Below are 22,587 nucleotides of genomic sequence, written 5' to 3'. Positions count from 1 at the left end.
GGGGCTAGCCCTACATCCTTGTCAGATTCCAGCTGAGGTGATTCCACCCCACCTTCCTAACTCTCCTGCCCCTTGCTATTTCAATGGGATATGATATTTCTTAATTCCTGTCGATTTTTTGCCACGTTTCACACCAGAGGTGGTTGCATTTCAGTAGTGGGATTCCTTTCTCTCACTCTCTCAGCCACCACACCAATGTGCTGTGAGGCTTTATGGAGACGGGAAGGATACTACTGTGACTCCCAACCGGGCTTCCTGTGTGACCTTAGTCAAGCCACTTAACCTATGTGCCTCAGTTTCCCCATTGCTATCGTGAGGATAACAACACTTCTCAGAGTGGCTGAGCTCATTAATTTTTGCGGGGTGCTTTGAGAGCCTCAGATGAAGGATGCTGTAAGTTTTACTATTAGCTAGTTGATGTGGCGTGCCCTGACCTCCTGGGAAAAGGCGGTATAGAGGCACAGAGTGTCATTCCTATGGGGCATTAAGCTAACAGGCCAGGAGAGGCCACCCAGGGGGAGGTTAAAAGACAAAGCATCTTACCGAGCTCAGATATAAAGGCAAGAACCTCTGCCTACTGCTCCCACCCACTGTGGGACCCACTTCCCCGCTGATCAGCTTATCGGCCTGCTGATTCCATGCCAACAGTGCTGCTAATGCCGTCTTAGGGGACGGTCGGCGTGCAGGAGTCCAACTGGCTACTATGCTCCTGGCTAAGTCTGGATAAGCAGGACAGCCGTCTGGCTTCCTTTCCATTTATTTATACACCCTCACTTCGCTTGCAGGGCTGATGTCATTGGGATGGCCTAACACTGCCTGATTCTTTAGCTAATAAGGGATAGAAGTGGCTGGTTCGCTCTCAGAGTAAAGTCTGACAGGAAGCTACTCACTCAAAGGGGCTGACTGAAAACACAAAGCGCTGCAGCCTTCCCAGAAAGCAGCTTTCCCCCCTCCCCTCCCTTCCCCCAATCTGCTTAAAGACCCATGACAGCTCTTTGTTTACAAAGCTTTGTTTCTCCATCTGGATCCAAGCAGAGCAGATAGCTAACAGGAAAGCCTCTGGTAATCACAACAACACAGGGGATTGTGAGGATGCCTTTAGCTGCTAAAAAGAGCCACCATTACTTCTCTCCATTTCCAGGGCAAATCTCCTTCCCCCTTTCCTGGGATGTAATAAATCGGGAAGGGGAGGGGCAAAGAGGAAATTGAGTTTTATTGAGAACCTTTCTGCTTTCACCTCTTCCATCACTGTGTGTCTCGCAGGACAATAGTACCACTGTTGTATTAGGTTAGCCTTGGATATGTTGGATTCGGGTGGATGAAGGAATTTAAGCATTGCCTGTTCTTGATTAACAGGCCCAAACAAGTGGCAGATTTATTTTCACTCCTATTCAAAGGTTGAAAACTCCATAATTCATATATATTTTTCAAAAGAAACAAATCGGAACGATCCAGTAACGGCTAACTGGGAAATATGCTGTATTTAGTTATGTTCTGGCTTTTGTCACCTAATTTGCATGACATTAAGCGCCCCTCCTGTGAGTGGTTCCAAGTTACCCCTCCACTCAGGATACCACAAGGAATTACATTGGACCAATAAAAATGAGACAGAGACGTTTAATCAAACTATTCACAGCTGTGTTGCTAAGGAGTCTTTTCCCCCATTGGCAAATTCAAAGTCTCTTTGTCCAACACATTTTTAGAGTCTTTGGGGCAGATTTCAAGCTCCTTCCTAGTTCCAAGTGAACCCAAACTTGGATCCCACGCCCCCAAACTTAGGGGAAATTCTGATCCAGACTCGAATGTTGCAGCTGGCCACAATTTGTAGAATGGTTTCAAACTGGATTCAAATCCAAAAACTTTGGGGATGTTCATGTACAAATTGGAGTCCAAATTTTCCAACTTGTGTCAGCTTTCCTGCCTATCAATTTCTTCCAGTCTGTGGTTGCCAATTGACTCTGTTTGTCTGCTCTGTTCTCTGTAGTTTCTCAAAATGCCATGTGGAGGGGTATTGTATGCTTGTTACAGATAACATAACCTTCAGGGATACTAGATTTGGGAGGAGAGAATGCAAAGTCATCAGCAAATATGCCCAGACAGCATTATACATTCTCACGTTCATGTCCTCTGACAGAGGGGAAATAGCTTCTGTGATGATTGAAAGTACCCACAAGAAAAGCCTTCTCCTCAGAGGCATGCCTTGCAAATGAGCTTGCTAGGAAGTCTCGATTTAGAAGCAATCATGTCTACCTTGCTAGAGTCATTTGTATTCTTAAGCCATTGCTGTCTGCAGGAGAGTGACACCAGTTACCAGGCAGGCAGCTCTCTTTCTCCTCTAGGTTTTCCTTTTTTGTCAAGAAAGCCGAATAAATGCAAAGAAGCAAATGCGAAATGCCTGCGCTGCTAATCACCAGAGGGGAGAGCAAGAGAAGTCAGCCCTGAGAGACTGTGTGATGAGAATATCCTCGCTCGTGGGGAAACTGACCTATATTAGGACCACAGACCAGGCCACCCCAACTCAAAGTGGCACCCTGCCAGAACAACAGATGCAAAACCCGCAAACATATCTCCGCTGCTGCAATGATCAACACCCCCCACGCCCCATCTTTCCAGATCCATGGGTCTAACACGTGCCTATCACAACGTGGGTTGTATCTCAGACAATCACCATGCTGTCGAATGAACTCACGCAGGAAAACCCTAAAAGACAAACACCCCACAGCACCGGTGGGTGAACACTTTTCACACAGTGATCGCTCTCTCTCTCTGACCTATCACTCCTCCTGCACAACACTTTCAGAAGACGAGCCTGGGAGCTGAAATTCCTAACTTTGCTAGACACTAAAAATTATGGTCTTAATAAAGACACTGGATTTATGGCTTATTACAACCATCTGTAACTCACTAACCCCCGTTTTTGTCCTATGACTACAATGGTGTGAACGGGTCACTTCACCTTGAATGGTCCCTTAGTTTAGCATAAGTAGTTAACAATATTCCCTATCTGTTGACCTTGTACTGTATTTAGCTCTGACCCTGAGTACCTTCCCTAGACCCGAAGAACAGCTCAAAAGCTTGTCTCTCTCACCAGCAGAAGTTGGTCCAATAAAAGATATTACCTCACCCACCTTGTCATTCCAATATTAGGAAAGTCAGCAATGCCATCTCCACTTGTCCCCTTTGCTACCAGGTGTGTGAACAGGGGGTCATTTGACACGCCCTCTCAGCTGTCATACCCAGGAGAAAAAGTTCCTCTAAAGAGCAAGCCTTGGCAGTGAATTTCCTGATTTTCCTGCCTGACACTACATTTTAAAAATCAAATTCAAAACTTGTTTGGTTTGGTTTCCGTTTAAAAAAAAAGCTTGTCCAAGGAAAACGCGTTTGAGCGTGGAGTGGAGGGAACAGTGCCAATCCTTGCATATGTACGTGTAATACGTTAACCCATCCAGCTCTGGGTCCCCCGTGCATGCCATCTTCCCTGTATCTATGTTGAAGTCTGATCTGGCAGCTCTTGTGACCAGCAGTGAGTAGCAGCTCAGGCCACGCACCACTCCACACAAGCAATGGGGCACCACGTGGACGGACTCATTGGGCACCCCTGTCCACACACAAGAGTCAGAGCCTTAGATTGCGGCATGTCTGGTCACGTGATCTCTCGATCTTCAGGTACCGTACAGTGCCAGAAACCTTGCTGGTGCTAAACAAAGGCTAGTGTGAATCCAGCCTGGCTAACATGGCCTGTGGCTAAACGGAGGTCCTCAGGGAGAGCGTGCAACAGGCCTGTCTCACACGTTAAAGCCACTTTCATTTAGAGAGAGAAATCAATTCTCCTCTTTCATTTATTCCCCGTATTTCTCTCTCCTACTTCTTTATGAATAGGGACAATTTGAAAGCAGACTTTAGCGGCAGCTTTCTTCGGCCTCCATCTGCTCTTCCTGCTTCTGCCCCCGAATGAAACAATCGCTCTCTGTGATATCCCAACCGGCTTGTCGGGAAAGGAGTAGGGCAGCACCAGCGCAGGCCTGGAGCTTCAGAGGGGGGAGAGAAAGTGAGTTGTTAAGCAATGAGGGATCAGTTTCCTAATAACTAATGAAGAAAGAGGGCAGAGGCCACACAGGAGAGGTAGGCAGAATAATTACTGCACCGGAAATGGATTCAAAGTTTTCATGCGTCAGCAGCTTGAGATAGAGCCAGAGAGGGAGCAGGGTCTAGCGGGTAGCGCACTAGATGATCCGAGTTCTAGTCCTGCTCTGATGAGTGAAATTAGACGTCACTTTCCCTTCCTTCTCCCAGCTACTTACATTTCAAGCTCTCCCATGATGTGTTTGCACAGCACCCGGTACAAGAGACTCTTTATTTTGGCTGGACCTCTAGACACGTCTGTAATGCATCATCATAATCTGCCAATTTTGCAAGGTAGGATGTTGTTTAATTAAATTTCTCCCTCATCTTTCCCCTCGCATGCATCTCTCTACTCAGTGCTAAATATCCGTGTGCCTCGAGTGATGGTTTTTACCAAAGTTCTGCCTGTCTGTCTCGTGCAGAAGGTCAGTATGAAGAAAACTACACTTACGTTTTCCCTTCTCCATATGCGATTAATAGAAAACCATATTCAGCTGTTCGATATAAAGCTTTTGGGAACACAAGGGGTCATGCAGAGCAAATATGAGTGCATGAGGAACAGCTACTGTTTATGACTCCAAGCAATACAGCCCACTCCGTTGACTGAGCCAGTGCAGAGAGGGGAAGAAAGGAAGCAACACACCAGGCCAGCACAATTTCGTGGCGACTTGAAACTCACTGAAAGCCTGCTCAGAAAGGACAGATTGCAGATCCTCCAGCAGACAAAACAGCTGCCAAATGGTCCTGCCCTGCAAAAGTTTATTTTAAATCCAAACATTCCCCCATGCACTGCGGTGCATTCAGTTAGCAGCGTGATGGAATCTGCAGACGCCGGAGGGGAAGAAGGCAGCACATAGCCTGCAGAAAAGACAAACCTTCTGCTCCTTCTCCCCAACTGGAACACTGCACATTTTGATACAGATCAATGCTGACTCAATGGAAACACCAAATAATACGCCAGCCGCTGGACCACCCTGTCTTGGGCTTTATCCCATGAGAAAAAGCAATTCTACTGTGAACTAAATGCCAGTAAAAGATGCTTCAGGATCATTCAATCTCTGTGTTGAGCCATCCTGGAGCTTTCCTGCTAAAGCTCCCAAGGAGATGCCAGTCAAGATGGCAATAATTGAAGTCACTATAGACCTGAGCTAAAAAGTCACAGTTCACATCCCTGGTGCTTTGGAGATATTCCCCACCTGGCAAAGTATTTTGAAATACACTTTCCGACCTAAGCCAAATCGATAGAATGATACTTCAGCTCCTCCATAGTGGTTCTCATTCCGAAAGTGGATGACCAAGGAGGGTGAAGAGCAATGTCCTCATTTTACAGGAGGGGAACACAAGGTGTGGAGAGACAACGTGACTTGGCTAATGTCACAGGAAGTCAGTGGCAGGTCTCCTTCCCCCCATTCCAATGCAGGGACACTAGATTATGAACACACAAGGCTTCTGAAAAGCCAGGAAGTGTCAAATGCATGCCGATGATAAAAAAAAATAGCATAGCCTTGAGCCATTGAAGCAAGAATGTTTCGCACAACCCTAAGTCATGTGTGTTGTAACAAAAACCAAACCACATGCAGGGAAAAACAACAACCCCAAACGGCATAATGAGTTCTTGTATCTTTGTATTTGGCACTGAGGCAACCACTGTTGTAATAGTCCAGTTCTGGTGTCCAAAATTCAAGAAAGATGTTGATCAATTGGAATGGGTTCAGAGAAGACAGTATTTGGTCCTGCCATGCGGGCAGGGGACTGGACTCGATGACCTCTCGAGGTCCCTTCCAGTCCTAGAATCTATGAATCTATGAAGAGCCCTGAAAATGGTTAAAGGATAAAAAAAACACACCTGCTTTACAGAGAGAAGCTAAATAGATTGATCTCTTTGATCTGACAAGGAGAAGGTTGAGGGGAGACTTGCTCACTGTCGGTAAGGAATCAATATTTAATAATGGGCTCTTCGATCTAGCAGAGAAAGGTCTAACATGATCCAATGGCTGGAAATTGAAGCTAGACATACAGACTGGAAATAAGGTGCAAATTTTTAACAGTGCGAGTAATTAACCATTGGAACAATTTACCAAGGGTCATGGTGGATTCTCCTTCACTGACAATTTGTAAATCCAGATTGGGTGTTTTTTTTAAAAGATCTGCTTTAGGAATTACCTTGATGAAGTTCAACAGCCTGTGTGATTCAGGAGGTCAGACTAAATGATCACAATGGTCCCTTCTGGCCTAGGAATCTCTGAGTTTCCTAACAGGATCTCATCACTAGCATCTTCCCTCCAGCTTGGCAGAGGATGCCAAATCTGCCACAATATGAAAACGAGATTGAACCTCCTGGCTGTTCTTTCCCACAAATCCTCAAAACTCAGCCTTTAAACCTGAACTGGAACTTGGTGGACCCTGAACTATCCTGCACCATTGAAATCAGTAGGAGTTTTCCTCCCACTGACTATTGGGAACAGGATCAGGCCCTGTAAGACCATCACACCTGGAAATCATCAGTTAAGGTGACATTAAGGGTGCGCTGAAAGTTATGGGAAATGGGACTGATTCTATTGAAGTCAATGATAAAACTCTCATTGGCTTCAGCGGGAACAGGAACAGGCCCAATGCTATGTGCTTAAAAAACAAAACAAAGGACAATTTTCTGATTTGTATTCTGCTACCAAATAGACAAAGGAAATTAACTTTTAAAGACTAACTTTAAAGGACAGGAAATTCGGATTTTAGGCTGCCAGTCTGTCCTTAGCTCACCCTGCCATAAGTACACACAGATATTTCAACAAATATGGTCTTGCAGACTGCAATGAAAACCCTGTGTCCTAGGTAAAAGCAGAGGGGAGGGTGTGGGGACAGTGCGGGGGGGTGGGGGGAGGTTGAATCTGAATATTCAACTCGCATATGAATTTTCACTGATTTCTGTTGGTTTAAAGTCAAGCATTCAACCTAATTCTTTTATTTTAAACAACCAACCAAGATGTTTTCTCTAATCAAGGAGGATTTCTAGTCCTGGGCATTGCTTCACTCCTAATTTCTAACAAAACGTCATGAAAATTAAAAATAATTAAATAAAGAAAATCAGCAGACAATTGATATTAACAACATGTTCACAAAGCAAAATTCAGACAGGCTTTAATAAATCTGTTCGCTCCCCTCTCCCTCCCAACCCTCATGCTGATGTCTCCTGGAAAATAGCCAAGTGCATTTAGAAACTATTCCACTTCTAAAATTTCACATAATTTCTGCCTTCGACAAACCGTTTTCAAGTTTTATTTCCTTCATTTTTTATTCCGTTTATTTATTTGATTAGTGCCGAGGACATTTACATGATAAGCCGATCCAGATCTTTATTGCTTGCTGTTTCACAACAGTTTCTGCCAGTTTTTAAATTCATATAAAGTTAATCTACTGCACTGTGATCTCAAACAAGGAATTGCTTTCATGGCTGAAGCAGGAGTGGATGAAGTCCTGTACAGGCCCTGTTTTCAGGATACCGTCTCCTTTGTTATACAAAGCCTTGGGTGTCCTTTGTAACCTTTTGGGCAGGTGTTGTCAGGAGCAAAAAGGGCTGGGTCTAATTTCCTAGTTCCTTCTGAAAACTTAAATGCCTCCAGCCCCGATCGATCTATCTATCTATCTATATATATATATACCGCCCCTCCCCCAGAGCACTGTGATAGGCAATACTTCCCCACTCACAAGCATTGAGTCCAGGGCTTTAAAACAAAGAATGACAACTGAATAGACTGAGGAAAGCCAGCAATTAACAAGCCTGAGTAGCTAATGTGTTCTAGCCACTTTACCTCCTGTCCAGCTCCCCCTCACAGTCTCTTGTCCAGGGTTGATGGAGTCCAAAATTTTGGTCAGGTCAGTCTCCAGCCCCTCAGGAGGGAGCTCCCTGGGCTGCTCCAGTGATTTCAGCTTGGATTGCTGAGTAGGGGGCTCCCACTGGAGTCCCTCAGGCAGGCTGTTGCTCTCTGCGGCTACAGCTCCAAGCCAGCTCAGCGCCACCCTGACCCTCAAAGGTGCCTTCAGCTCCACTCCGTCCACCCCCTCAAAGCCATCTTCTGTCTGGAAGTTTCCTCTGTGCTGAGCCTTCAGCAAAGGTTATGCAATAATAGAAGGCCACTAGCAGTCTCTCTGCTGGCTCATGCTTTGTCCAGGTACCATTACCCGACTCTGCCAGCCCATAGTCACGGTCAGGGTGACCCGCACACCAACTGTGCCTTTCAGGGGTGAAGTTCTCTTGTCCTTTTATTTCCCAACAGGGACAACAGCGTTTATTGCCCCCAAACGCAAAATGTAATGGTGTTTTAACCCAGATGACCCAAACAGTCACATAACTGCAATGCAGATGACACCGGGCCCACGCACTCATTTCGCCGTGGTGGCTAACAGCTTCCTCCCCTCTGGAGCCTGTGGGCCCTCTGAAGCGGTCGAGCAGCTGTGGCCTCTTTTCTCTATTCACCAGCAGGTGTCAATAGCGAGCTCCCTACTCTCTAGGGCTTACAAGTACATCAGATTCAACATTCAATTGCAATTAATAGGAACATTCCTAAGCAAAAAAACCCCAGAGAAACCCTTTTAGCTTCCATTGAGACAGATTAGAGTAGATGGATTTTTTGAAGGTGTGGCAGACTACAAAAATGGTTAAATGTTTTGCTAAAAATTTAGTACAGCATTTTCATTAGAGCACAGGGCCAGCTTTTCTGATACGCTCAGGACGGAGCAGCCGCCGTCATGCAGCTTGTCAGATTCTTATCCCTGTAGGCAACCCCCAGCCTCCAAATGGATCAGCTCACAGGATCAGGACCATGAATTTCAGCTGTCCTACTTGTAGAGGGACATTTTCTCTGAATCAGGCTCTGACCTCAGCTAAACCAGAGTCAATCTGGAATAACTTGTTTGACTTCAGTGGACCTCTCCTGCATTTACACCAGTAGAATGGAACCCAGAATCTGGGCCATAGGAAACATCCCTCCACAATTAGAAGAGTTAAGGCCCACAGCCCTGTTCTGTTGGGATGCCGGGGTTTGCCTGCAGTATCAGGTTCATTATTATTACAGCAAATTGTTTCTAAACAGAATTGAAACCATGAAGCATCGATGAATCTTTTAGAAAATAATCAACATGGTTTTGTAAGCTACATTTTACAAGTGCTTGTGTGTGAGAGAGATCAGTCATGAAAGGCTCCTGGTTGTATGTATAAGTTGTTAAGCAATTTTTGGAATTATGGCAATTATCTACTTTTAAAAGTTGCAGCCCCTAGGGTGACCAGATGTCCTGATTTTATAGGGACAGTCCCGATTTTGGGGTCTTTTTCTTATATAGGCTCCTATTACCCCCTACCCCTGTCCCCATTTTTCACACTTGCTGTCTGGTCACCCTACCTCTGTTAGCCTGTCCATTTCCTTTCCCTCCAGGAACACCATGGAGACCATCAGTTCCAGTATGTATGTGTTAGTGAAGAGTTTTACCCTATTCCCCAGAGACACAGCTGAAGATAATTAAACCTTGATGTTTGGCACAGCAGAGCGCAGGTTTACAATGCTGCTCCTGAAACTGCAAGCAGTAAAGTATTGGAGTCCTTTCACGGGAAGGTGGCCACTCTAATCTGAAAGGGTTACAAGAAAAACTTCATTTCCAGAGCATCAAATCTTCCTTTCCTGGTTCTGTTGAGCCAGGTTCTGCTCTCAGGAACACAGGTGAAATGCCAGGGAGTTGCCAATAAATTCAGGAGAATGACTCCAGCTTTACACGGGGAGCAGGATTTAACTCATAATTCTGACAGTTTTTTCTGCGCTGTTGGCTGATTTTGCTCAGTCATTTGCATTTTGTTTAAACCAGATGAGCTGCAAACAGGTTTTATTTTAAGGAAGTGAGCTGCTGGCACGCCATCTGAGAAACAAAATTTAACAAAACAGCAGGAGAATAACTGAACTCTCCCTTTCTTCAGTCATAGCATTTCTTTTCTCCCTGATCTCTGTATGTTGCACACAGATCTGCAAGTGAATCTTAGCCCTGGTCTACACTGGGAGGGGGGGGGGGGGGAAATCGATCTAAGTTATGCAACTTCATCTATGTCAATAACGTAGCTGAAGTCGACGTACTTAGATCAACTTACCGTGGTGTCTTCGCCGCGATGAGTCGACTACTGCCGCTCCTCCATCGACTCTGCTTGTGCCTCTCGCGGCGCTGGAGTACAGGAGTCGACGGGAGAGGGCTCGGGGGGTTGATTTATCGTGTCTATCAATCCCTGCTGGATCGATTGCTGCCCACTGATCCGGCGGGTAGTGTAGACATACCCCTAGAATCATAGAAGATTAGGGTTGGAAGACACCTCAGGAGGTCATCTAGTCCAACCCCCTGCTCAAAGCAGGTCCAACCCCAACTAAAATCATCCCAGCCAGAGCTTTGTCAAGCCAGGCCTTAAAAACCTCTAAGGATGGAGAGTCCAGCACCTCCCTAGGTAACCCATTCCAGTGCTTCACCACCCTCCTAGTGAAATAGTGTTTCCAAATATCCAACATAAACCTCCCCCACTGCAACTTGAGACCATTACTCCTTGTTCTGTCATCTGCCACCACTGAGAACAGCCTAGCTCCGACCTCTTTGAAACCCCCCTTCAGGTAGTTGAAGGCTGCTATCAAATCCCCCCTCACTCTTCTGCAGACTAAATAAGTCCAGTTCCCTCAGCCTCTCCTCATAAGTCATGTGCCCCAGCCCCCTAGTCATTTTCGTTGCCCTCCGCTGAACTCTCTCCAATTCGTCCACATCCTTTTTATAGTGGGAGACCCAAAACTGGAGTAACTCTAGTTCTTTTAGCTTTCTTAAACCCGTGTAGATCTTGTAGTTTATTAACCATAAAGTCCTATATCTTATCAGGAGCATGAGGCTTGGAATATAGGAATAGTTTCAAAACCTGAGAAGACAGTAATGATCTCTCACTACAACAACATAACCTGCACAGTTGGTCAACATTTCCCTGAGCTTTCTGTCTCTTGCTGCACATCTAGTGAATCATCAAAGGGCAGGAATTACATTAACATGTTTTAAGAAGGGACACAGCAATTCTTTTCATGGACTTTCTCGGATGATTCAGAAGCTTGGCTATAATACAAATAGAAAAAGGCCACGCATTATTTCTCTGCTAATACCACCCATTTAAAACCACAACGTATCATGAAAGTTTAGCAGAACATTCAATTGAGCTCTGCTGCTAGAAGAGATATAAACCATATGTTTTACAGATGAGGATTTACTAGAAGAGCTAATAATGATTCCAACTTGTATATAAGGTCTTGATATGTACATTTGTGCACTCTAGCTTCACTGGCATGGAGAGAGTTTACGGTAAAGTGTTCACAGAGCACCCTTCTGCTCCTGAAATGTATACACAGGAAAGAATTCCCAGAAGCCTGCAGGAAATGACCAAAATGATTTCAGATTTCCTTCAAGATCAAAGAAAAATGCAAGAAACTAGGGAAAGTGAAGCTTTCACGGGCCCTCTCTTCTCACCCGAGATGTCATGAAGCCCCTAAATTCACCTCTTTATGAACTGAGAGGTCCAACAGCAAGACACTGCCAGAGATCTGCTCCTAAGGACGGCCAAGGAAGGGTCTAGCTATTTCACTGTATGTATCAATGACTACCCCGGGAGAATCGCAAGGGCCAGATTTTCATAAACTGGACCTTCGGGTGGGCAAAAGGGACCCACAGCCCGTTTAGGCACATGATTAGAGTAACTCCACCTGGGAAAGCAGGTACTGCCATGCATGTGGGGCACCAGCCTCGCCCTATGAAACTTTAGTCATAAGTAGGAGTATGCAGTTCCTCTTGTTGACTAGTCTCCTGAACTGCTTTGCTGCACAGCTCTTACACAATGCCATTGCCACAGGCTCCCAGCTGGGGGGTTGGGGGAAGGCCATTGCTGTAGGTAAAGTGATACAGTAGCCTGGGGAAGAAACTGCGCCGATTAGTAGTCACTAGAGCTAGCTAAATTTGTTAGTCTCTAAGGTGCCACAAGTACTCCTGTTCTTTTTTAGAGCTAGCCTGGTTCTCTAAAGGGTGATAGACAAATGAGTTGATATTTGACTTTCCATTGACTTCAATAGACTTTGCGAGAGGCCCTTTGTATGCATAGAGTATAAGGGATAGCAGGGCAGAAGGTGGAGAAAGGTAATGCGAGGCACTTTGAAGTGTAGCTGGTAAGTAAGGGTATGTCTACACCCAGCCGCTAATTCGGCGGCTGGCAATCGAAGTTCTGGGTTCGACTTATCGCGTCTTGTCTGGATGCGATAAGTCGAACCCGGAAGTGCTCGCCGTCGACTGCGGTACTCCTGCTAGACGAGAGGAGTACCGCGGAGTCGACGGGGGAGCCTGCCTGCCGCGTGTGGACCGAGGTAAGTTCGAACTAAGGTACTTCGAACTTCAGCTACGTTATTCACGTAGCTGAAGTTGCGTACCTTAGTTCGATTTGGGGGTTTAGTGTAGACCAAGCCGAAGTTACACAGGGAGGGGAAGAAGGCATTGAAATACTGTGGAAATCACCAAGACAGGCGTAGAGGAGACCAGGGCTTTCTTTGCTGTCATAAGATCCTCTGATATAATTATTCGCAATGCAGCCAGTCACAAGTTCAGTCCTTGTGGCTGAACCATCAATGCCCAGCTTGTTTGCTATTTTTAGGGTGAAAAATAAGAGACTTCTTCTCTTCCAGTTGGAGGTTTGGGTCTGCTGATCACAGAAACATCCCAGGGGCAGAAAAGTTAGGCAATTGCTTCCCTCTGTGTGTTCTATAACATGGCCATTCCTACCAGCTCTGATGCTTTTAGGCATGGCAGATGGCTTAGTGCAGGGGTCGGCAACGTTTGGCACGCGGCTCACCAGGGTAAGCACCCTGGCGGGCCGGGCCAGTTTATTTACCTGCTGACGCGGCAGGTTCGGCCGATCGTGGCCCCCACTGGCCGTGGTTCGCCGTCCCGGGCCAATGGGGGCGGCGAGAAGCGGCGCAGGTGAGGGATGTGCTGGCCGCGGCTTCCTGCTGCCCCCATTGGCCCGGGACGGCAAACCGTGGCCAGTGGGGGCCACGATCAGCCAAACCTGCCGCGTCAGCAGGTAAATAAACTGGCCCGACCCGCCAGGGTATTTACCCTGGCGAGCCGCGTGCCAAACGTTACCGACCCCTGGCTTAGTGGGATTAGTACCAGGGGTGGAATAGCTAGCAAAGCATGTCCCGAAACAGCACAGTCCCATCCCAGCAGGACCCACTGAGCCCTGGACCCTTCTAGGGCAAATTGATCCCACAGTTTATGATATTAGGGTCTTTCAAACGAGACTTTAAACCCGGAGGTTCTCTGGGGACATAAATGTCGTATACGAATAGGTTTTTGAATTAGAGCTCTGGAAAGCAAAAACATCCCTGCCCTTCAGTGCCTTGTGCGCCAGTCACTGCTGCCTTCCACCCCCAGAAGTGGCTGCATTTCAATGCCCTGCCTCTGCATGTGTGCACACATATTTTGTTAAATGGTTTGGGCTCCTCCAGGATATTTTATAGAACAATAAAATCACATTCTACCCACTGCTGCTTCGGTAAGGGCCTGGCCACAGGGCTCCGTGCTAAAGAGCAGCATGGTGACAGAGGAAACCCAGCGAAGCTCATGACCCTTCCTTCTTCTCCACTAACGTTGCGTAAAGCTCGGATTTGCACTAGTGATAGGAGAACAGTAAAGGGTTCCGAGATTCAGAGAAGGACCTTAAAATTCTTGGATGGATGCAAAGGGACAGAGTCATTTTCATCTACGGCTGAAAACTGCCAGATAAGAGCGAGGCATTATTATTAGTTCCTTGGTTCAAGTTATAAACGGGACTCTTTGTTCAATGTAGAAATGTTATCAAGAAGGAATCAGGCTGAAGCTCTTGAGACCTGGGGAGATGTAATAAATCAGGCATTGAGTGCTGTACTCTGGCTAGGAGCACGGGGATGGTGGGGGGAGGGGCAGCAGGACACATTCATTCCCAGTATAACTCCATTAATGTCACAAGAGTGGACGGGGGTGTCTGACTTGGGGCAGTTAAAGTGCAGCGTTTTTTTTCCTCTCCCAGGACAGAGGTTTGGATACAAATGCTCGTCTCCGCCGATGTGCATTAAGGGAAGCCTGGCCTCCCTGCAGTAGTAAAAGCCGACACACTCAGAGGAGTGATAACAGCGTTACAGGAGAATGTAGCTGAGACGTGGAAGCCGCCTGTTCATTCCTGCTGGGACACCGGGCATTGGCCACTGTCGGTAGACAGGACACGGGGCTAGATGGACCTTTGGTCTGACCCAGTAGGGCCATTCTTATGTTCTAACGATTGACTGGCGTAAATTGACTTCACTGAAGCCACGTCAGATCTGCCACGTCATGTTTATATTGCCACAGAAGGAAAGTGTCAAAACAAAGACGTTACCATGAGGTATAACTACTAGCCTCAGTTACAGAACACCTTTTTGATCCTCAAGCTTCTGGTTTCTCTTCAGGCATTAGATCTGGTTCTCTGGCTCATTAGAAAGCAATTAATCATTATTAGGGAAGGGCCCAATCCTGCAGTGTGCCGAGTGCCCTCAGCTCCTGTTTGCTTTAGTGGGAGCAGAAGGTGCTTGGCACCCCTCACGAGGCACTTAGCACCTTGCAGGATTGGGCCCCAATGGCAGACCATACAGCTGATATTTGTATCTACTCCCACGCCCTCCTAGCTATACATTTGCCTAGAACTGGATGATTTTCACGTCCAGCATTACGAAGCACATTCAGAGGATTATACAACTCCCCCTCGCCCCAAAAAATCAGAAACTGAAATAGTCTCTTGGCTCTGAAAGTGCAACACAGGGATATGCTCAGGCGAGAAAAACGAAGGGCAAGCTTTGGAAAACTAGCAGATCCTGGAAGCTCAATGGAGATTTCACAGCTCTAAACCTTCTGATGAACGACTGACCTCTACGCGGTGACATATTTGCAGGGCTTGGCAATTTTGTGGTAAGCAGGGGATGGGCAACTGAGACAGCTATTTCCCCCCAAATCTCCATGGCTATTGTCCTTCCAACCTCGCAAAGACCTAGGGCGGCCCAGTGATTCTGAGTCCCGGCTGTCGGGATGCGAGGGGGTAGCCCTCCGACTTTGTGAAAGGGACTTGGACGCCGTTTGGGGAAGCCCAGTTCCAGTGTTTCAAACCTTCCCTCAGGCCATCTGTATATTTGTCATTTGTACCAAGAGGAGGGGCCAGCGCAGCTAGTGTCTTTGCAATATCACGTGGGTTCATCCCTTATTCAATCCAGATGACACTGCCGAGAGGCTCTGAATCCTACATCTCTCTTTATACTGGCTTTGCGGTTTTCTTTAACCAGTCTTGATTAATGACTGATATTGTTCTCCTATTGCAAGCCCCACCCCACCCCCACCGCCCTCGCTAACTGTGTGAGAATGAAAATAAATCACTACCTGCAGGCCCCAGACCGCACAGCGAGGCTACAGGGCCCCATTCATCCCAGAGCTCAAGAGAACCATAAAGGGGCACTTTATAGCCGAACAATTTTGGAGTGAAACATTAAGGTATAACGTAGAGGATCATTCTGCTGCACGGCTTCAAAGTCCTTTCCGTCTCCCTACCCCTCCTCCTTTAGGGATTGCCCCATATGAAAAATATTAGACGTCGAAGGCGCCTTTATATTTTTTAGTTCTTCTTGACAATAGGTTCCTTTACACTCGTTCTGAGTCAGAATTTTTGCTTCCAGCAGAGGAAAACCAACAATGGCCGGGAAACCACTAGTGTGCTGATTAGTTACACTACCGAGTAGTGATGGTGATTCACAGATATTACCCACAGGCTAGAGCAGGGGTTCTCGACCCCTCAGGGGGTCACAAGATTATTACATGGGGGTTGTGAGCGGTCAGCCTCCACCCCCAAGCCCCACTTTGCTGTTTATAATAGTGTTAAACATAAAAACATGTGTTTTTAATGTCTAAGGAGGGGTCGGACTCAGAGACTTGATGCCTGAAAGGGGTCAGCAATGCAAATGTTTGAGAACCACTGGGCTGGAGTGTGTCTAAAGAGTTATTGATACCAGGGCACAGAGATTTAAAAGCGAAGGGCCCAATTGTGCTTTTGCTCAAACCACTGAGCAGAATGAAGCTACACCTGGGTCGAGTGAGATTAGTTATCACACAGTTAATCTCCAGGCTCTCTTTTCTCCGGATTTTAGTAAAGGCGAAGATTAATGGAGCTATTTCCAGGTTGTAATGCTATTAAACACTTCCAAATTATCTTTTGGTTCCGAATAAAATATTCTCTGAAGACTGGTTATTCCAGCCTCTAGCAACCCAGGTTTCCATGGAGATAAACCACACTGATGAGCTCACCCTAATCCCTAGCGCTAGTTTATCCACATCATCAGAAGTGCACCATGACTGCAAGCTGTGGCGCAAGGAAGGCCTAAGACTAGAAGGACGTTAATGGCCAGGTCAGAGGTGCCTTGGCAGGACACTGTTGCTGGTTCCGAGGGCTGGCCGACTCGACTGCTTTGGACATTGTCCATTTCCTGTGACATCCCTGTTAGCAGGTACTATTCCCAATGTACTCTGCAAACACAGGGTGCAACATTCAAATTCACCCCCGGCTGCCGGAGGTTGGGCTTTATGAAAAACAAATTAAGAAATTCATCTCAAACCTTCCGATCCCTCTTTTTCATTTCACCCTCAGGACGACACAGCCCACACACTAAATACCCAGAGAACCTACACCCACCCCACCCCACCCAACCCAACCTAACCTCCCTCATATCCATGAGAACCCACTTAATTCCCAACATCAGCTCCCAAGATGAGGGTGTCCTGGACAGACCTTGTCGGCCTGTTACAATCTCGAATCCATGATACTGCAGGAAAGCTGTTTGCCTGGGTGTACTGTGAACACATAGGGGGTGGGGGAGGGTTATTACCCAATAAAAATGGATCATTTTGGTAAAAATGTTAAATTTTCCAAAAATATTTATACTTTCAGTTTGAAAACAGCCACTTTGTCGAGCTCTTGGTTTGCACACAGCTTCTGGGTCCTGCAGAGAAAGCGGCCGCTCGAAGTGATCCAGCAGGCACTGTCCATGTGCCACTGCCCGGAGGGGCAGCTGAAAAGAAGAGTGAAAACATATTTTCCCTTTCCAGAAATAAACAAAGCTTCAAATAAAATAAAGATCAAAGATGCCCACTGGCCGTGTCTGCAAGACGCTGTACCCAGGGAAAACCGCGTGCGACAGGGCACTTCTCTTCCCAGCACCCTTTTCTCCCCAACGGTGAGATCTATTACCAGTCAACACAGTGCAGATGACATCTGAGGGAAGCAATGGGACCCCATCAACGGGGCCATTTCAAGTGGGATTGCGTTATCTGAAGAGAATGGGCCAGATTCTGATTGGAGCATCTCCAAGGAAGCTCAGCCCAAAAGGGAGGGGCCTATGGTGTCTTTATATCAGGGCCCCCACTTCCCGCAGCCACCTATAAGCTGCAGCTCCACTGCTCAGAACAGCTGGAGTGCAGAGTCACTGATCACACTACCCCCTTGTCCCTGACAGCCCCCTCCCGATTCCCAGCATTCCCCCGTCTCGGGGGCTGCAAGAGGGAGGTGGTATAATCAGCCATATCTCGCTCGGGGAGCTCTCCTATGCTGGTTACACGGCACCAGCAGCAGAAAGGGGTCAGATCATGGCTGGGAATCAGGACCCACCACCTTGCATTGAGCAGCGATAGGCTAGAAGGGAGAAAGGAAAGAGACTGGAAAGGCCCATGGCTGGGAGTCGGTCATTGTTGTCACATCACAAGAGGCCTTCGCTCTGGTTGTAGGGTCCCTTCGCATGTGGGCAACCAGGGAACATTTCTGGGGTGTTGAGCTATGTCTTTCCCACCGATTTCTCTCAACATTCGGGTCACCTACGGGGCCCAATCCTGCAGCCCTTCCTTAGGTGAAACGCCGCTCAATCTCAAAGGAGCTTTTGTCTAAGTAAGAACCATTCGGACCCGGCTCATGCTCTGACGCTGATTCAGGAGTAGCCAGAGCGATTCAGTCTCTAAATAAACCACATAATGGAAAAAAACTATTTTTTTTTTCAACGGAAACTTGTCTGTCGCCCATGAGCTAGTGCAGTGTAGTTGGCATCGGCCCATGCCTCTGGACAATCTCCACGCTCTTTGCATGGGAGAGCTGAATTTTACACCCAGAGAAAGCAGAGTTCTCTGCCCTTTTGGATTCAGATAAGTGACGTTTAAAAATCCTGCTTTCAATTTGACATTGGACTGAAGGACCAAAGCCTTCCTTGGGCAATTCGATTTACAGCTGTGTGCGTTCCCGTGCCTGGACATGACCAGACCGAGACCAGCACCTGCACAGGCCTGAGAAAGAAAAGAAACTGGGAAGGGGCTCATAGGTTGAAGTACCTTTGCTTTGACAGTGAGGGCATAGCATAGGGGAACGCTGTTAGCAATGTCCCTGGGGAATGCCCAGCACAGATGTCAGTATTTCAGGGGCAAAACAACAGCAGAGCATTTTGTGAGCGTGTTAATCACATTGCAGTATCAATTCATTACAGTGTGCTTAGATACGCAGCACACATCTGGGGACATGCAATTTAATAAGGACTAACAGCTGCTTATTAAAAGAGCTCAACCCAGGCCAATTGACAGCTCTGGTCTGAAAGTCAGTTTGCGCAGTGAGTAACGCTGGCTTGTTCCAAGGACATTCCAGGTGTAAAAAGCTATCCATCCAGGTACTTATATCAATACCTGTACCCAAGTCCCTCTCCTCTCTGCCTGCCCTGCTTAGCCCACCCCACCTGCATCACAACACTGGGGCACTGCAAAGACGAACTGGGAGGTGTATACAGACCATTTCGCACCCCTCTTGAAATGCAGCCTACTCTGGGGAGAGACATGCCAGCTGTTTAACAGTGCACAGAAACAGTACACAACAGTGGGAACGTGAAGTGAAGAACATCCTAAGCAACAGAGGCTGAAGGGAGTATTTTAAGCAATAGCTGAGGGGGAATTTAGCCAGTACATGTGGGGCTAACACCTCCCTTTTTTGTGTGAAAAGTGTCCTGGGCTCTAGGATGCCCCCCCCCCCCCCCCAGGGCCAGATTTTTGTTTGATGCAACTTGAGAGCTGCTACCTCCACCAATGAAGGGGCCTTGGTACATCAGACTGAGGCACTGGTTCAGTGCTGGCACAGGGGAAGAGTGCAAACTACTTGGAACGGCCACCACTTTGCAGTGACAACAGGGCAGCCAACCAGGATTTAAGATCCTTGGCAATCAACAAACCAGAGCAGGGAATGTCTGGGACACTCCAGTGGGACTGGGGCCGGGGAGCCATCACCACATCTAAACAAACGAATATTTTCTCCGTTAGCGGCAAGCGAATTTGGATCCTCAGTCCATAATCTTGCAAGTGAAGCAAAGTCATTTTAGATTTATAAACAATTCAACCTCCTGCGCTTTGTCTGTGGCCATTGAGAATGTCCGTTCCGTTTGGAAAGGCTCACGGTGCTTGGACACAAAACCAAGACATCACTGCCCATTATTCCACTAATGCCTCACTGTCAGTTTGTCACCGTTAGTATTATTATGGCTGACAGGGGTGAGAATGGCCACCAGCGATGGCTGATCTGTTGAGCGAGAACGGGAGTGTGATTTTGCTAGACCCATTGCCCTGAGCTGAGCGGGTCAAAGCTACTGGATCTCTCCGGTACCATCTACTTATTTCACCATCACATCCAGGGCCTGTGGAACACTGCCCAATGGCTGCAAAAGCCCAGTTAAATTGGTTTGATAGGCTTCTTCCATCGTGTGTCAAGGTCTCCCGCGCTAAACAACCCCCAAGCAAACAATGGAGCAAATGATTTACAAAGAGAATTTGCAAAGAGATGGAGCAGGGTGCAGACCAGCAGGCCTTTGCTCAGGTTCAGGACCTATCTCCCTTTTTAAAATCCAGGTTAGGACATGTGTACATGCTCCCTCTGAGAGGGCGTGCCCGAGAAAATTACATGCACACGGGGTGAGCAAAGCATGCGCTCTCTGTGTCACACATGCACACTCTACTTCTCAAGTTAAAGCCCATTAAAGGTTAAAGCCAAGTTAAAGGTCAGTATCTCTGGCTTCAGAATTTGACTTTTTTGGATGAAAACTCAGGGGCCAGGTACGTCTTCAAGGTCCCCTGGCACTTTCAGTGAGGAGTAGATGGCTGCCTCACCCGCGCCTTGAGCACTCCACCCCAGAGGTGATTGCATTTTAGCCCAGTCCCAAAATCTTTACTGATCACAATCTTAACTCACACAAGCAGTCTCTTGGTGGAGACAGCAACAGCGTCAGAACACGACCCTGGCGTCTAACTGGAACTCCGTACTCAAGTCACTTCAAATGAAGTGGAATTCTCTGAACTTTTAAATAAACAGCTAAGTAGCCAAGAGAGGAGGCTGTGATCACTCAGAGAATAAAACCTCATGAGCGGCTTCAGCTTAACCATCACCAAGAAGTCCTTATCTCCACCCACGCCTATCAGCTTGTCTCCGCAGCAGCTCAGTCACATTTCCATTACAGATGAGAAAGGAAACAGCCTTCTTCCTGGAGTAGATGTTGATGAATGACTAAAAGAAACCCCAGTTAATTGTTTTAAAGGACGAAGCTGATTCAGATTCAAACGTTTAAGTATCTGAGTTATATTTTCCCCAGCTTTTGCTACTTATAATGGGATTCACTGAACGTTTTCCCAATTAATTCCTCTTTCCATCTACATCTTCCAGACCCTCACCAGCTCAAGGTAGGTTTCATCCCTACAGGAGATAGTATATTATTCACCTGTCGCAGCCTGCAGAACCCCATTACCTCTCCAGATTTCTGATGTTCTTTTTATTTTGGATCTTACACAACCTAATTCTGCTTGGAGAGGAAGGCAAAGGGTGGAGAACAACAGATCTAAGACCTTGATTTAGAAAGCACTTACAGAGCTACTTCAATCCTACTGAACTGGTGGGACTTGCCTACCTGCTTAAGTGCTTTGCTGAATCAAAGCCTAAGATGGCAATGCGATGCTGAGGATTTGCATAAAGCAGCACTTGTTTTGCTGCTGTCTAAGCTGGTCTGATGCCGAGCACCGTCTCTTCTGCAACCCACTCTGATGTGCCACAACCTCCTCCCCTTCTGCAGAAGCAGCATGATCAGGGGTAAGGTCTGATTTGTATCAAATGTGCCATAAAAGTCAAAGTTACCTTTAAAAGAGACCGTTCTATTCTTGTCGAGAAGCAGCAGAGAGATGAATAAAACACGTACCGCCTTAGTAAGAGCAGGTACTGAGTGGTGTGTGCCTTATAAATACATGGAATTATCATCACTGGAAGTGCCTAGCGCAATGGGACCTTGTCCAGGCATGGGGTTCCTAGTGCTACCATAATACAAACAATAAATAAAAATAACAATGCCAGGCTCTTATCTATGCAGTGCAGTTGTTGTCATGCCGGTCCCAGGATATTAGAGAGACAAGGTGGGTGAGGTAATATCTGTCATTGGACTAACTTTGTTCGGTTGGTGTGAGAGACAAGCTTTCAAGCCACACAGAGCTCCCAGACCTGACAAAGAGCTCGGCCTGGCTCAAAAGCTTGTCTCTCTCACCAACCGAAGTTAGTCCGGTAACAGATGTTACCTCACCCACCTTGTCTCTCTACGCTCATCTCTAGCGCTTCTCATCGGTCGATCTCAAATCGCTGTACAAAGGAGGTCAGCATCATTATCCCTCTTTTACAGATAGGGAAACTGAGGCACGGGGACGAGAAATGACTTGCCCAAGGTCACCCAGGTCTTGTGAGTCCCAGTCCAGGGCTCTAGTCACGACACCACATTGCCTCCCTCATAAATAATACCTCCATTACTACTATCCCTCCCAATTGGATGCTACTGCCTGCAGCAGTTGTGCATCCCAAAGCTGAATACCATAAACATCCATTGATTATTTAACGGTGGAAGGGTGGACTCCTGGCTGGGCGTGGCATAGCTGGCTCTCCTCCCCTGTGCCCCCTGCCTATGGCACCCAGGTCCTACGGTGGTTCACCTTTTCTCATGACTCAGCTCTCCGGCCAGGTCACATTCAGTCCCACGCCTTCCAGGGTAAAAAAGTCCAACTAAACCAAGAGTCCGCTCCCTCAGTCACGTCTGCCGCCCTTGATTCGGGGCCCTGTGGTCCATACACCCTTGTCTCAGGGCTTGCCGTAGTCCATATTCCTGCCTCAGAGGCTTCATGCCACCTCATGAGTGGCTGGTAGGTGACCCCAGGCCCGCCCTCTACACTGTGTTCCAGGCCAGGGAGCCCAGGACAGACAATCAAGGTTCACTCCGCCAAACTCCCTGCTGCCACCTCCTTGGACTTCTTCCTACCACCCAGGCCTGTCGGCAGGCC

General features: G+C 47.2%; 1 protein-coding gene across 14 annotated transcripts in view; it reads right to left on the bottom strand.

Annotated features, from left to right (window-relative positions):
* The window catches only part of LOC103305902 (uncharacterized), a 76,479-nt gene extending 54,918 nt beyond the window's left edge, over window positions 1-21,561 (bottom strand). For 7 of the 14 annotated variants that reach the window (XR_010590696.1, XR_010590694.1, XR_010590699.1 and 4 more), the window contains exons 1-3: window positions 21,407-21,561; window positions 17,153-17,279; window positions 10,250-11,235 (exon numbers count right to left, since the gene is read on the bottom strand). Coding sequence is in view for 1 of the 14 variants with exons in the window: in XM_065558103.1 (XP_065414175.1) it covers window positions 10,250-10,432; window positions 17,153-17,279; window positions 21,407-21,526 (430 nt within the window). In the remaining 13 variants the exon portion in view is untranslated. Of the gene's footprint in view, window positions 1-1,030; window positions 5,937-10,249; window positions 11,236-16,953; window positions 17,062-17,152; window positions 17,280-20,473; window positions 20,786-21,406 lie in introns of those variants that run through there. The other 7 variants (XR_010590701.1, XR_010590695.1, XR_010590704.1 and 4 more) reach the window with 7 other exon arrangements.
* Window positions 21,562-22,587: the final 1,026 nt, after the last annotated feature.

The sequence above is a fragment of the Chrysemys picta genome, chromosome 10, assembly GCF_011386835.1.
Source record: "Chrysemys picta bellii isolate R12L10 chromosome 10, ASM1138683v2, whole genome shotgun sequence".
In the NCBI taxonomy this organism is placed as follows: Eukaryota; Metazoa; Chordata; order Testudines; family Emydidae; genus Chrysemys; species Chrysemys picta.
The sequence above is the reverse complement of the archived record's forward strand: the minus strand, read 5'-3'. Positions and strand labels throughout refer to the sequence as shown.